The following is a 16508-nucleotide window of genomic DNA, read 5'->3' on the forward strand; positions in this document are numbered from 1 at the left end:
GGGGAACTTGGTTCATAACAAGTGTATATTCCCCCGGAGCCTCTGCTGTGGCAGCTAAAAAGGTTTCTGGAAGTACAGGGATATGTATTATTGTTAGCCCGTGCAGCAGCTTCCCAGAGAGGGAGTGCAGCGTAACTGAATTACCAGTCACTTTCCTCTGTTTTCAGCTCTGCGGGGGAGGCCAGCTGACCAGAAGGAAAAGACATCACAGTGTTTTATCTGGTACCTAGTATCACACACAATCCTGGAACTATGGGGAATGGCCAGCAGCACAGGGAGCTCTGCAAGGAAGGCGGAGGTTCTGTTTCCAAGACCCCATGCTATGTTTGTTTAGCTGCTGCCTTGAGCTCACTCTCCCACCCTAAATCTCTGGAAATCACCCAGGAGGAGGAGGGGGATTAAAGCTCAGGACTCGGGGACAGACCGATTAATTGCTACACCTCCTCCAAGCCTGGAGGGGTGGGAATGTAGGAATCTGCCTTCCTTCCAGAGATATCTGGCCAAAACCTTTTGGGTTCTAGAAAGGGAATAAGGAAACTAACATTCACTGAGCACCTATTACGTAGCAATCACCATGCTAGAAGCCTTGCCCATAGTTTCTCATAGACACAATTTTGTGAAGTACTATTAAAACCAACGTCCATTTTACAGAGGAAACTGAGACCCAGAGAGGTTAAGCAAGTTTCCCAAGGCCACACAGCACAGCAAGGATCTGTAGACCTCTGTAACCTATCTTTCCTTCCCATGGCTCCATATTGTGCTGTTTCTGTTTTCCTTCTAGCTTCGGTCCTTTTAGGTCATTTAAAGCAGAGGGAATATTTTTTAGTTGTTTAATCTCACACACCTTTATAAATAATGGCGGTTCAGAAGGAGAGGGAGGAGGGGAGAAAGGAGAGGGAGGGGAGGGAGAAGAGGAAGACACATGGTTTCCTGGTCCAAACTGGGAGCTATTAACCAGTAATGCAGGATCCAGCTGAGCTCAAAGCACCCAGCTCAGACCTGATGACAGGGGCAGAGGGCAGGAGGCTGCCAAGGGGAGGGTGGGAACAGATCGCTCAGAAAAGACCACATTTAGGAAAGGGAAGGAGGGGAGATTCTGAGAGCAGCAAGAGATGTTTATTCTCAAGGTGAGCAGGCCGTGGGGTGTAGCATTAAAAGCCTAGACAGAGTTCTGGAAAAAGCCATGGAGCCAGGCATCCCATGGGCATGGTTTTAGGTGGTGTACAGCGTGAGCAGACATTAAATCACACTGAATCACGGGCAGGATAGCCTCCATCCTCTTTCAACCTTTTTTTTTTTTTTTTTTTTCTTTCCCTTTGCGGTACACGGGCCTCTCACTGTTGTGGCCTCTCCCGTTGCGGAGCACAGGCTCCGGACGCGCAGGCTCAGCGGCCATGCATCACGGGCCTAGCCGCTCCGCGGCATGTGGGATCTTCCCGGACCGGGGCACAAACCCATGTCCCCTGCATCGGCAGGCGGACTCTCAACCACTGTGCCACCAGGGAAGCCCTTTCAACCTTTTCGATGATGTCAAGGAGGAAATCTCAGTTTGGTACTTGTGTGTTTTTAATACCTAACACTTGCCCATGTCCCTGTTTAACAAAGAGAAGCAAATCTCTGCATCCTAGAGCAGGCCTAATCTCACCAGAACATGATAACCAGTTTTCACTGTATTTATTTTTACAGCTACCTTCTATTTATGGCAAGTGAATTGCCACAGTAATATACAATTTCCTTTTAAAATAACTAAATTCACTTAGGTTAAAAAAGAAAGTTTGGAAAAGGAGGCAGTTTAAAGGAAAGGAAAGGAAATGGCACGTAGGTGGGCGCGCTGCTATAGTGCAGACGCTGACAGTGACACACAAAGGAACAAGCTTGGGAAATGTTGATCTGATCAAGTCCTCCCACTGCCCAGACTAGAGAGCCAAGGAACCAGAGGACAAGGCTCTGGAGGTCACACTGCAGGTCAGAGGCAAAGCTGGGCTCAGAAGGCAGGTCTGCTGCTCTCCGGCATGTGCTTCCTCCCAAGCAGGTTTCCAGGATGGCTCACGAGGGATGAGTGAGAGGCTTCTCCAGGGGAGGGTTATAACTGGAAAACTCAGCTTATGTGGATGGCAGTGGCCCTTGCAGGTTGGATCACCAACTGTGAGCAAATCTAGAACTGGCCCAAAGAAGCTGATAGCCAAAGGGGCAGCTCTCTGGCCAGTTGCTTCCCTCTCTCCTACCCGGTTCTCTACATTCGGCCAACCTCACAGTACTGTGCTGTGAATCCAAGGAGATGGTGGAGGTGAATGCAAGGCTTATGGAAACGTGAGGTACACTAATCTCCCAAGCTCTCCTTAGCCTCCTTCCAGGTGCCTCTTCAACAGTCTGTGCCCCAACGTGTCGGGAGATGCTTGAAGCTGTGGTCTGGTGTCCACAAGGGCCCCTTGGAGCAGGCCACTAACATGTCCACAGGGACACAAACCAGGCTTAGCTTCCAGATGGAAAAAGCCCGGACACACGGCTAACGTGCCTTCCTCGAGGGGTGGTCTAGGAATTACTAGATCCAATCAAGCCATACACCAAAAATGTTATTTTTGTACCTTTTAATGCAATGGCATTTGGGGAAATTAGTGGAAAAGGAGCTGTAATCGTGTCACGTGAGTGACTAATTAGAGGGCCCTGGTTTTCCCAGGATGTTTGGTTACATTAATTCAAAACGTGACCTGTTTATTTTGCAGGGTCAGGAAGAAGCCTTACCTCCTAGAAAGCCAATGTGGCAATTAAATTAGAGTCACCAGAGTTTGCCTGAGGTAACATATGAAAAAGGGCTTGGTGAACTGTATAAAAACAGAAGTGACCCCTGTGTGGTTGTCCCCACTGCTCCCACTTAGGGGCGCATAATTGCCTGCCCCTGGCGGGAGGCTGCAGGTGAGGGCTTTCCCAGTGGAGGGAGGTACCTGGTAAGGTGGAAAGGGCACTGGAGTCTGGGGCCATACATCGAATCTTGACTCCGCACTTGGGCAAATCACTTCATCTCTGCGGATTTCTAGTTATATCATGCATGTGGCTCACTGTACTATTCCTAGGAAGGTGGTTGTGTGTTGTGTGTGTGTGTGTGTGCACACGCACGCGTGTGTGTGTGCGCACATGTGTCCGTGTGCATGTGTGTGTGCGTGTGTGTGTGCGTGTGTTGGGGGTGGGCTGGTGAAAAAGAGGAAGAGAGAATATCAACTTTTTTTCATTTTTGATTTTAGCACCTACAGGTGCTCAGCTGTGAAGATACAGCCTCGGACAAGGCCTCCCTCAAGGAATTTGTAGTCTAAGTTGGAAATCAGATATGGGGACATTCAGGTTCCCAGACTGTTAGGGAGGCATCTGTAAAGAAGATAGCAGGGCATCAAAGAAAGGGGAGGTCCATACAACCAAAGGGCTGTCAGGAAAGGTTTCTTAAGAACTCAGAGTTGCCGAGTTCTAGGCTTTGGAGAATTGAGCAGTCGGCCTCTCTCCTCCTGAACTCCCAGGCCTGAGAGTCAGCCAGCCTGCTGGCGCTGGCCTCCTGAGCCCCCATGTCTATACCAGAGGGGCTTGGCCTTTCCAAGCAGTCATTACAGATAAACATAGAGCTTCCCAGTCAGCAACTTGCACCTGTATCATGCCTTCTAGTTACCAAGCTTTCTAGTTATCTCTATGACTATTCTGTTACTAAACCTTTCTGAGTCATGGGACATCCCCCAACCCTGCCCATTTAAGAAAAGGCACGATTCAGGATCATCATCCATTAGCCACCATTCCAAAAATCTCAAAACTCTTAAGACTGAAAGGTTTTTTCTTTCTTAATTGTTTAAGACTGAAAGTTTTTTTTTAAAGTCATTATTGAATTTGTTACAATATTGCTTCTGTTCTATGTCTTGGTTTTTTGGCTGTGAGTCATGGGGGATCTTCGCTCTCCAACCAGGGATGGAACCTGCACCCCCTGCATTGGAAGGTGAAGTCTTAACCACTGGGCCACCAGGGAAGTCCTAAGACTGAAACTTTTATCAAAACTGTTCTGGTTGCAAAACCTGACCTGAACTGACATGTATCTCAGAGTCTTTTTTTTAAATCTCACTAGTGTAACTGTTCATATGTTTGACTGCAGAAATATCAATGTATTTGATTACCGTGGGCCATCCCAGCCCTCTGGGAATGCTAGGAAAGACACAGTATGTGTACTGTATTTTATTCTTTAAATCTAAAAATTTCTGATTTCTAAAATGCATCTGACTCCAAGGGCTTCCTTTAAGGGAATCTTGACCCTATAGATTAAATACCTATTTTATAGGATCTTTCTGCTCAGAGTCCCCTTCACCCCTCATCTGTTAGGAAAACATCTGCAAACATTTCAAATGTCATTGTGGATCAAGGCAGGAAAGATGGAAGAAATCAATTTGTCTTGCTCCTAGGAGTTTAGGTACTTAACTTCTCGACATAGCTGGTGTAGGGATTTATTTACCAACAAGGGTCTTTTGATGCAAGAGAGTTGCGAAGAGCAGTGAAGAAAAATGCCTGAAAACTTCACATGCACCTATGTCCTTGTCCCTTGGGACTTGGGCAACATACAGACCCAAGCACTGTGGTTGGCATGGAACAACTAACACAGGTTCCATGAAATTCACAGAGAAAGGAGACAAAAGCCTCACTGGATACTTCTCGATGGTAGGAAACAGGCACAGTTTTGCCTTCTGACTTCACAAACTGACTTCAAAGGACCCTGGCAGACTCCCTCGGGAATCTGGATAGGTTCCAAATTAAGTTGAATTTTTTGTTTTGTTTTGTTTTAAGAAAACACTTTTGGAAGGAGCTCGCATACATAGCAGTGTTTCCCATTTAGAAAGAAAAATAAACACTCCTCCACTGGATTGGAAGTCAAAACAAAATAATCCCAGCTGCTTAAGACCTGAGAAAGTCAGTGAAACTGCCAAACAGCAGTGATGTTGACCAGTGTCACCAGCCTGAGAAATCTGTAAGGTGAGGCAGAAGGGCCCAGAACAGGGGCAAAAGGGAGAAAAAGCCACGGACGGCCTAGCATCCAGGGCTTGGCTCTCATGAAGCAGCACCACAATTTAGTGTCCAAGTCATTGGCCTGATTCATCTTTGAAACTCCCACATGCTCACCAAAACACAACTGAAAGATTTCACTCAATGGCTTCAAACAGACTTGGGATTCAAATCTGGTGCTATGACTTAGAAGCTGTGTGATTTCGGGGAAGTTACTTAATCTCTCTGGCCTGCTATTGCCTAAATGAGACTAAAAATGGCTATGACACAGGACAGACATGAAGATTCAATGAGATTCCCTGAGATCTCATGATTTAATGAGATTAAACGCCTCTCACATAACAGGGGCTTCATCAGGGTTTGTGAGGTGCGTACTAGGAATCCAACACTAGTAATTTTTTTAAAAAATCAGCTTTTCTTTGGTGGACTTCCCCTTATCCTCTCCAGCTTCCTACTAAGAAGACAGAAATAACAGGATCTGGTCTTGAAAACAAAACAAAAGATTTGGGTGGGGCTCTAGAATCAGGTAGGCTTGAGTGTGAGTCTCTGCCTGGGCCTTGGTTTCCTGAACAGAGACAAACAGAAGCTCAAAAAAAGATAACGCATGCAAAGAAAAGACTTCTACGTGGAAGGTGCTCATTACATGTAAATTCTCCCACCTGCTCCTACCTCACCTCTGCTTTTAGAAACGGAGAGCTTTCTCTGAGCTATTTATTCCCCGACCCTCTTAAATATTAACCACCAAGGTTTTAAAGCCCTTTTACTTAAGACTTTAGATGACAACAATTCACGGCACATTTAATATTTATTCTGAAAAGTTTCTGTGGTGGTAGAGACCAAGATCTACTTAATCCCAACCACTTCCTTAGCTTCTCAGCTATGACAAGTTGCTATTTTAGTGGAATCTTTCTTTATATCTATCAGTGATTTCTAGATGGTTATCCTTGGGGCGGATTAGGATTTTGAAGACAGAAAGCTGCTTCCCCTGTTTTCTTTTCTGTGATGCCCCACGCGGCCTCCGTGCTCTTTACATGGGATTTTCGCAGGGCGGTTCTAGGCACCACGGGCCGGGGATCGCAGCCCCGGCAGGAGCAGACACAGCTGGAGGCAGAGGGCCTCTGGGAGCCACTGGAGCGTGCAGCCCAGCTCCCGGAAGGCTGCTTCCCAAAGGGTCAGCCCTCAGAGGAGGGTGCTGAGTCAGCTCCCGCCAAAGGAAACTTCATTTTCACCCTTTAGGCGCCCGAGGGGCTGCCTTTGTCATTTAAAATACCTTCTGAAAGAAGTCTCTGGGGAAGCAGGCCTCTAAAGGAGCCAGAGCAATTAACCCATTTAGGGTGACCTTTAAAGTCTTCAAGTGGTGGAAGGGAATGGAGGGGTGGAGATAGGGGAAGGGAGACAGGGACCTTGCGTCCTTTACCTTGTTGAACTCCATAGCAACCCCGACCTCGGGAGGTTTTTCCCATTTCACCTGCAGAGCAGCTGAGGCTCTGAGAGGTTAGGTCCTGTGTCCAGGCTCGCATCTCCAGAGACCCAATTTCGGAAGAGTAGACTATGGCTCTGCCCTCTTGGCTGCACTGTGGTCCTTACGCAGTTTGTACCTGCTTGCTCACCCCTTCATTCCCACTCATTAATTATCACTACATAAAAGGCATCTGCAAGGCCATGCACCAAACTGTTAAAAGTGGCTATCTCTGGGAGGAGGAATTACAAGAGAACTTCACTTGTTGCCTTTCTGCATTATTTGAATGTTAGCAAGCATTGTTTACTTTTATTATTGACAAAAACAATAGAGATAATCCCATTAAAATAATTTCACATTTTTCCATGAAAAAAAATCACACGAAACTTAACAAGCATTTATTGGGCACACTATGTAGCAGGGCCCACTCATCCTCACTTGCTAGGGCTGGGTCCATGCTAATACCAGCAGGCTCTTTGGCTCATAGAAGACCCTTCAGTTTGGGGTTTCAGGGGACAGGAAGGTGGCAGGCAGAGTCTACCTGTGGGGTGACGCTCACTGGCTCTCTTGTGACCCACCAAACCCAGAGCAGCATATCACTAAGGACCCAGATTCTCCCTTCAGGCGTGGGACACATTTATTAGCAACCTTTAGAGTGACACTTTCAGAGCAAGGCTCCAGGGAAGGACTCTGAAGTGCCTCTAGGTCCCCTGGGGAGCAGGGGTACAGAGGAGTGTAGCTGAGCAGACAGCTATAGGCCAAAGTGTCCCCACCTTCCCTGCACATCAATAATGCAGTAATGCCATCAATTTGCTGCAGAACTTGCAACAACGTGATTGCTCTTATTCAGTTAATTAGCAAAGGGAGAGATGAAGGACTTTATAATCTCCTGCCTTCTCTTTTACCTACAAGGCTTATTTACTTAGAAATGAACAAAGAATATCATATATATATATTTTTTTTCCCAAGTAAATCTTAAGAAGGCTACTGGCTGACACACCTGTCAGCATCACACAACACTAGGAAAATCAGAGTACCTTAGAAATTGCTCCATCATTGGCAAGATGGGGAAACTGAGGCCTGAAGAGGGACAGTGACTGGCCAAGGACAAATAGCCAGTGAGCTACAGAGCTGGGCCTGGAACCCATTCCAGGTTCCTATTTCTCTGCATACTTTAAAACATGGGCAGCTAAAAGCTCTAGAGGAGCAATGACACTGACCCACCAAAAGGACAATGCCACGCTCAGGAGCACAAAGGGAGAAGGCCCTGGAGGATGGTTTGGTTTTTGGTCACAGATAATGCAGGGCTCAAGATCCTGTCAGAGGGACTTCCCTGGTGGTGCAGTGGTTAAGACTCCACGCTCCCAATGCACGGGGCCCGGGTTCGATCCCTGGTCAGGGAACTAGATCCCACATGCATGCCGCAACTAAGAGTTCGCATGCCACAACTAAGGAGCCGGCAAGCTGCAACTAAGGAGCCCGCCTGCCGCAACTAAGGAGCCCGCCTGCTGCAACTAAGACCTGGCACAACCAAATAAATAAGTAAATAAAATAAGTAAATGTTAAAAAAAAAGATCCTGTCAGAAGAGAGACACAGATGTAGAGAACAAATGTATGGATACCAAGGGGGAAGGGGGGGGCGGTGGGAGGAATTAGGAGATTGGGATTGACACATATACACTATTGATACTATGTATAAAATAGATAACTAATAAGAACATACTGTATAGTACAGGGAACTCTACTCAATGCTCTGTGGTGACCTAAATGGGAGGGAAATCCAAAAACAGAGGGGATATATGTATATGTATAACTGATTCATTTTGCTGTACATCAGAAACTAGCACAACATTGTAAAGCAACTATACTCCAATACAAATTAATTTTAAAAAAATAGGGACTTCCCTGGTGGCGCAATGCTTGAGAATCCGCCTGCCAATGCAGGGGACACGGGTTCGATCCCTGGGCCAGGAAGATCCCACATGCTGCGGAGCAACTAAGCCCGTGCGCCACAACTACTAAGCCTGTGCTCTAGAGCCCATGAGCCACAACTACTGAGCCCACGTGCCACACCTACTGAAGCCTGCGTGCCTAAAGCCTGTGTTCGGCAATGAGAGAAACCACGGCAATGAGAAGCCCGCGCACCGCAACAGAGTAGCCCCCGCTTGCTGCAACCAGAGAAAGCCCGCGTGCAGCAACGAAGACCCAACACAGCCAAAATAAATAAATTAATTAAAATAAATAAATAAAAATAAAAAAGAAGAGAACCATCAAGGCCAAAGACCTCTTCCCTGAGTTTCAAAGAGGACAGAGGCTGGGGGAGTTCCTGGTCAGGGGAGGGGGTGGGGGATAAAACACCTTTCTTTGTCATGGGGGATGGGGTGATGCCTGGAGGGCCTCAGCTCAGTCCCCAGAGGAGCTCAGGTCACTTACCATGTGGCCTTCTACAACCTTCCAAGGTTAATGCCTATTTACTGTCTAGGTTCCTAGGTGTAAAAGAGCTGGGGGCAGGATCCCACCAGCTGCCCACCTTGGGTCCTTTGTCCATGTTTTCCCTCTGCCCAGAATGTCCTGGGTTATTAAAGCCCTTGGTTATCTCTACCTGGCACACCCCACTAATTCTTTCAGATCCAGTGAACACCTCCTCCAGGAAGCATTTCCTGATTTCCTCAGGCGCCTTGGAGGCTCTTCTCCTCAGTCACCTCCACACCAGGTTCCTATCTCCCTTATCACCTTGGGCTGTAATAATCCCAAGAGAAAAGAAGTCTGACATTCTCTGAGCATTATTAAGTGTCAAGTAGTATGGTGGGAGCCTTCACATTCCCTGGAGGGAGGTGGGTGGCGACTGTGACCATGACTAACCTTTACTAAACTCCTTCTCTATCCCAGGCCCTGTGATGAGCCGTCATCATGAGCTGGGTATCATACTGCCCATGTTATACTTGCTTAAGGAAACAAGCTTAGAGGCAATGTGCCCTATCCAAAGTCCCATAGCAATAAAGCTTATATTTAATGCAAAGATGTCTGATTGCAGAGCCCATGGATCCTGCCTTATATCTCTCTGAATCTCTGCCTCCTTCTCCAGAACTTGGCCTGAAATTTAGTGCCACACAGACACTTATTAATAAATGTTTGCAAAACCAACATGCAACCTACAATATTAAGTGGGGAAAGTCTCATTTCCTTTCCTCTTCTTCAATAATCAGGAAATCATGGGCCACTAGGGAGATTCCAGGTTACATCACATATATCACCCCCCCCCCCTTGTAGGCTTGAATCTCCTCCAGGCTTTGAATTCTTGCAAAGAAGTGGACTGGCCACTGCTAGACACAGAGACGGTAAGCACCTTGGCCCAGGTCACACAGCACCTGACCGGGGGCTAAAACCTCTGTCTGCTGGCTCCTGGTCAGCCTGGAGTTTGGAGCTATTGCATCGTACCGCCCCCCGCCCCCCAACACACACACCTCTTCTCCTTAAGAGAGTCAGGGGGGCAGAGCTTAGAAGACGCGTGTGATTATGGGCAGATCCATGCTTAAGCCCAGTGGCTCTCTCTGCAGTCAGCATTCAGCTCTGCAGCTGCCTGGGTCTCCAGGGGCCCCGTCTCTGGGCAGTGTGAAAGTCCAAGAACTTCCAAAGCCAGAAGCCTTTCTCTTAGCTTTCTCATGGTCAGTGGGGAAACTATCATACGGGTCTCTTAGGCAGGGTTCTGAGGAAGATCCAATAAAGCAACACGTGACAGTGGCTGGCACAGTCCCTGGCACATAGTAAGGAGTCAGTTGGTGCTATGTTCATTGTAACCATTCTTTTCTTTTCGTTTCTTTTCTGGTGTCTATCTTTGTCTCAGTACCTTTGTCTTACTCAGGCTCTACCTGATCTTTCTGTCTCCTTGTGTCTGTCTGTGCATCTCTACCCCTGCAGCTATGTCTGCCAGACGTCTGTCATGGGGGTGGGAACAGCAGCCCTCCACCCCCCGCACACCCCAGCGGCGCAACCAGGCAGTAGCAGGGCTGCCTGAACCCACCGAGCCCCCCAGGCTCCCGAGAACCCTGAGCCCCCCCCATGCGCCAGACCCTTCCGCCCCGGCAAGCAGCCCAAGCAGACTGATTAATCAGCATCGCCAACGAAAGGAAAAAACAAACCCACAGAAGTTAGGAAGAGAGAGGGACTTACCGTTTGCCGCGACCCCCAGGCTGGCGGAGCCACTTTTAACTAAGAATGAATTAGGGACAAACTCTTCCTCAGAGTCTGAGTCCGGGGTTGGCTGGGCCACACCGTTGCCTAGCAACCGCCTCTGGCTCTCATTGGCCGGAGGGGAAGGGGGCGGGGAGGGGGACTGCTCAATTGGGGTTGATGAAGCGGATGAACAATGCAAGGGAGCACCTGCGAACCACAAACACAAACACAGACAGAAAAAAATAATAATGAAAATTGGTTTTGAGGCACACGGGGAGGGGGAGGGAGCAAAATAAAACACGCATCAACAGGGGGAGGGGGTTCCCAACACAGGGCGATCTACTGCACACGTGGCCCGGGGGCAGGCCTGATGCCTCCTTAAAGTTGGTTCAAACTCCTTCTGAAGAGCTGGCCTCGTGCAGAAGTCTGCATGCTTGCAAAGAAGGCGTCCCTCGAAAACACTTGGGCAGCCCCCTTCCTGCTTTGCCTGTTCTCTGAGAGAGGTCTGAAAATCTGGGGTCTAGTCCTGGTGGGGCTGGGTCATCTATCAAACAGCTGCCCGCCTCTGAGCTTCAGTGGCCTTGCTGGTAAAATGAGCAGCCGCACTGGGTGATCACTGAGCCCCTGCAAGCTGGCCATTCTGTGATGTCACCGAACTGAAATAATGTTCTTACTGGTGAGATTTTAATCCAACATGCCTGGAACAGGCTCTGGGCCTCATAAAAGGTAGAGGGAGCTGGAGAGAATGATCCAGAGCCCCCTCCACCGCTGGCATTCTAGGATTTCAATACACTAATCTTTTACTTTTCTAAGAATCTGACATTTTAAGATTTTTAAGTCCTGACATTCTCTGCAAACTTCTTAAGAGAGCAAGAAATCTAGCAGTCTTTTTCACTTCTGTATCCCCAGCATCTAGCATAGTACCTGGCACATAGTAGGCACTATATAAATATTTGCTGAAGAGATGAATTCTAGGTGTCTAACAGACTGGGATTCTTAGTAGTCTCAGCAGACTAGGATTCTTAAGTTCTAATAGTCTCAGATGAAAAAACTGTACACTATTTAGGACACTAACACTGTGAATTCCAAGATGCACTAAGTCAGGATGTTTGACTGCAAAGTTCTAACATGTCAGGGTTCCATGATTCTAAAAATCCCAGCTTTCTATAGTTTTGTGAGCACACTCCCAACTCTTCAAAAGGAGGAGGTGATGGCCAGCCAGGGACAAGACCTTTGGGGGCAACAATTTGCAGTCCTATCTGTGTCTGGGCTTTAGGCATGTGCAGTACATCATCTACAAGAGAGGGAACGTAAGCACAGACACATAAAAGTATACAGTACAAGACAACGTATCCACTTGATAGCAAGGGCTATGTCTTTTTTCCCACCTTGACTGACAGAAGGTTTAAAACATAATCAGATCCATCCAGTTTTTCAGAGGCTGAAACTTAGGAAACATAATGCAGCCCAGAAATGTCATCATAAGATTTGGTAGAGCTCTATGGGGCAGGTGGCAAATAGAGCTGCTGAGTGTTGAAAAAAAGCAAAACAAAACAAAAAAGCTTTTTGTGGTCTGTCTACCAAGAGAAGCTCAGTCACCGTATCTTGCAGGATTTTGCAGGTTCCATGACTCTCATGTCAACCCTTGAGCCCAACCACGTGTGACAACATTTTATAGAGTTGCTGTATATGCCATTTGGTTGGTTCATAAGAGAAATTCAGTACGAGCAGGTGAGGCAGCAGGGATCCACGATCACGGTACAATCTCGGGGTAGCTTTTCCATCCGCGTTTTGTTTTACCTAAAAATCTGGGCTATGGTTTACCTTAAAATCGTCCCAACCAGTGTTTCCAGTTCACCCTAGGGAGAGCCTTCCTTGACACCACTTACCACACAGCACTATAGGGATGATCATTGCTTTCTCTGAACTAACCTTTTTTTAGTTCCATTATCATATTTGCCCTGCTGCATTTGTAGTTATCTGTAGTTCTCTCCTGTATAAAAGCATATGGCACATTCTTGGGATACAGTACATTCTTGGAGTGGGCTTTGGAGTTCAACAGAACTGGGGTTTGCATCACACCATAGCCTCCTATTGGCTGTATGATCTTGGATAGATTTCTTCCAGTTCCTGATTTATAAGTTGGGAACTCCTCCCGTTTTATAAAGTTATTATAAGGACTAAAGATACTATACTACACCAGCACACAGTATGCTCTAGGAAGCAGAATCCCAGGGTCAGTGCTTACCAAATGTTTATTAAATTGAATGAAACCACCCCACGAAGAACCCCATTCAAGATTTCCCTTCCTCTACAGTCCCAGTATTGGAAAGATTTTTGTCAGCCAGGCTGCATTTATTAAGCAATACACAGTCATTTCTTCATCTTTTATTAACCAAAGACATCTTCTAATCTCCAGTCAGAGCTTCTGATGAGCTTGAAATAACCAGTACCATACCATGCTGAGTTGTTAGAATTTCAGACAAAGGTTAAGAAACATGATATGTTGTTCCAGGGTACTTGTTACAGCCTCTTCCTGAGTAGATCTGTCAAGCTTTATGAAATAAATAGTTCCCGAACTAAGTAAATTGTTCCATCACAAACTTCAGAGACCCTGGGCTAAGAACAGCACAGTCCCTCCCAGTCCTCACGCCTGTTTCTTCTCCCTTCCATCCAATCTCCAGGCCTCACTTGGGCCTCTGGGGTTGCTCTGAATATTCATAACTTAACATTCAAAGGACCTAACAAGGTGCCAGACCCTTGGTAGGCGCACAATGACCCACAAGGTTTCTGTGATGTACAGAAACTATTGGACACATGTTAATTTCCTTCCTCTTATTCATCAGCATCTTTTAATTTAAGTGGTCCCCAGGTGGGGGCACAAAACCATCTCCTGGGTGCAAGAAAATTCTAGTATTTATCTTTTATGTCACCCTTTTCTAATATCTATTTTGTATATGTTTTATAATATATGTAATGCATTTGTGCTCAAAATACATGTAATAAAATGCACTGCTGTATCAATTCAGCATCTACAGAAGCAGGGCAGGTTGTATTAAAAGAATGGGCTCTGGAACCAGACCCTACATTTGAATTCTAGTTGCACTACTTGCTAGTTCCATAGTAGTGACCTTGGGCAAGTTACTTCACCCTCTGTGACTCAATTTCCTCATCTATGTAATGGAGATCAAAAAATAAAAAAGAATACCCACGTTACAGAGTTGCTCTGAGGATTAAAGGACTTAAAACAAGCGAAATCTTGAGAACAGCATGGCAGCCAGTAAACACCTAATGAACTTTAGATATTAGTATGCATAAATATGTATATATAAAGTGAGGGGCCCTACCTTTCTTTATCTTTTCTTTTCTTATAAGAGCAGCGTGTGACTGTAGAAGTATGGCGAACACTGTTTCATTCCAGAGACATTTCCTAAACACCCACCGAGCGGGCTAGAAGGTGAGGGATATATAAACTGTGAGAGGCGCAGCCCCCAAGGAGCTGGTGGAAGGGGAGGGAGAGTGTCAAATGCAGCTGTAAGCAAGGCAGAGGTGGGACCTGTCAGAACAGGATGGAGGTAGGGAGCTCAGTTCAAATGGAGGAACCAAGGAAGGCTTTCTGGAGCCATAGAGGATTCCAGTGGGAAGAGAGGAAGAGATGGGGTCTTGAGCATCCATGGCCGAGAGAGGAATCCTCCCCCTCAGGCCCTCATCCTTCACCTGGTCTCAAGCAACCTGCCCACTATCACTTTACCTCTCAAGTCTCATGTGTCACCAGTAACTTCTCACCAAGGGTGCTGAAACTTGCTGGCCTGCCCTCATTTCCATGCACTCACTGCTCTCTCTTCAGCTCAAGTTCACTGATTTGCACAACTTCAGGGCACCACTGGCATTGAATCTATCTGAATGGCACCCCCTGGAGCACAACTACAAAGTTTTGCCTCTGAGCTTTTGCACATGCTGTCCCTTGTTTTTTTTTTTTTTTCTTGTACGTGGGCTTCTCACTGATGTGGCCTCTCCCGTTGCGGAGCACAGGCTCCGGACACGCAGGCTCAGCGGCCATGGCTCACGGGCCCAGCCACTCCGCGGCATGTGGGATCTTCCTGGACCAGGGCACGAACCTGTGTCCCCTGCATCGGCAGGCGGACTGTCAACCACTGCACCACCAGGGAAGCCCCATGCTGTCCCTTTTGAGTGTTTCCTTTCCTGTTCCCCTTTCCCCATCACCACCACCCTGTGTGTCTCATGAGCCCCCACTCAGCCTCTGGGCTTAACCTCATGATCATCACCTCCAGGGAGTCTTCCATGATGCCTCAAGCCTGAGTTTCGGTTTGGCACCCCTCTGGGGGCTCCCGCAGCTCCCTGTACTTTCCCTGAGGCAACACTTCCCACACTGCAGGGTATACTTGTCTGTGGCCACCCACTAGCCTGATTGGCTTGTCCATTACCATATTCTCCAGTGCCCAGCACAGTGTCTGGTACATAGAAAGCACTATAAATATTTGTTAAATGAAGAAAGGATGGAAGGAAGGTAGGAGGGAAGAGGAGGACCTTGATTATAGCACAAAAGGTCTATGTAAAGAGAGAAGTGGGAAATGAGTCTCTGAGTAGCAGGTTTAGGCCTTGAACACAAGGAAAAGGAAATCAGACCATAACCGGGGAGTTACGCAAGTTTTTAAAGCAGAAACGTGACAAGACCAAGGCTGTACTTTAGAAGGATCTGCTCTTGAAACTTAAGGCATCTGCTCAGCCACCCAGATCTCCTTTCTAATTGGCTCAGCTCAGCCAGGATGTTCAAAGTCCACATGATCTGGGCTTGCTTTTCAGGTGGGGCCCAGTTGCAGGTTCATGTAGGCAAAAAAGGATGCCCCATGGCATGGGATTAGGAAATTGGGGTTTGGGGTTGCCTTTCCATGTATCCTGTTCATCAGCTGAAGGGAACCTGGTATTGTAGAATTTTTCACTGTGTCAAAATGAGATGGGATGTCTGGAATGTCTCACCTCAGCAACCAAGGGGGCCAGTGAAGGGTAGAGGGGAGCCATGCGAGTTTCTTGAGAGGAGGTCTCTCTGTGCCTAGCTCGAGCTTATAGTAGATGAGGGTGGAGAAAGAAAAAAAACAAAGTGAGAGAGTGCAGACACCCCTGTGGTCAAGGGGTGGGGCTGCGGGAATAAACATTTGCAGAACCCCTTCTGGAGGCCAGGAACGGGGCCAGGTGTTTTACAAGATCTCTTCCTCACAAAAACAATGCACTGGAAAATCCATCCCCATTTCCGAGGTCAAGAAGTGGAGGCCTACATTTGCCTGTGGTCACAGGACCTGGGTAAGAACTCGCACTGCAATGCTGTGTCCACTGAGGGGTGTGACTTAAATTTATCAGCCCTGGTTTGGAGTAGGGAGGAGGAGATTCCTGTCCATCAATTGAGTCACAGCGAAAGTGGAAAGACTACAGGATTCCTGTTGAGCGAACCAGGGGCCAAAGCCAAGGTTCATCCTGGCTATATGACCTTGGGTAAGTCACTTCACTTCTCTTAGTCTGTTTTCTCCTTTGAAAAATGATGTGTCAATAGCCATTGCAGGGCTTCTCTGGTGGCGCAGTGGTTGAGAGTCCACCTGCCGATGCAGGGGACACGGGTTCATGCCCCGGTCTGGGAAGATCCCACATGCCACGGAGTGGCTGGGCCCATGAGCCATGGCCGCTGAGCCTGCACGTCCGGAGCCTGTGCTCCGCAATGGGAGAGGCCGCAACAGTGAGAGGCCCACGTGCTATAAAAAAAAAAGCCACCGCAAAGAGCTTTTGAGGGGAGGCTGAGAGTCTCAAAGTGAGGGCTCAACCAACATGGATTCCCTCTGCCATC

At 47.5% G+C, this 16508-nt stretch overlaps 1 protein-coding gene across 4 annotated transcripts in view; it reads right to left on the reverse strand.

The window, feature by feature from the left end:
- Positions 1 to 16508, reverse strand: part of TENM4 (teneurin transmembrane protein 4) — a gene marked incomplete at its 5' end in the record, with an annotated part of 389850 nt that overhangs the window by 281502 nt on the left and 91840 nt on the right. For 3 of the 4 annotated variants that reach the window (XM_081239119.1, XM_081239118.1, XM_081239117.1), the window contains one exon: positions 10652 to 10861. The exons of the other annotated variant lie outside the window; for it this stretch is intronic. In XM_081239119.1, the coding sequence (XP_081095245.1) occupies positions 10652 to 10861 (210 nt within the window). The remainder of the gene's footprint in view (positions 1 to 10651; positions 10862 to 16508) is intronic. 4 annotated transcript variants of the gene reach the window in all.

Source organism: Mesoplodon bidens (genome assembly GCF_964165515.1).
Source record: "Mesoplodon bidens genome assembly, chromosome: 7".
Classification (NCBI taxonomy): domain Eukaryota; kingdom Metazoa; phylum Chordata; class Mammalia; order Artiodactyla; family Ziphiidae; genus Mesoplodon; species Mesoplodon bidens.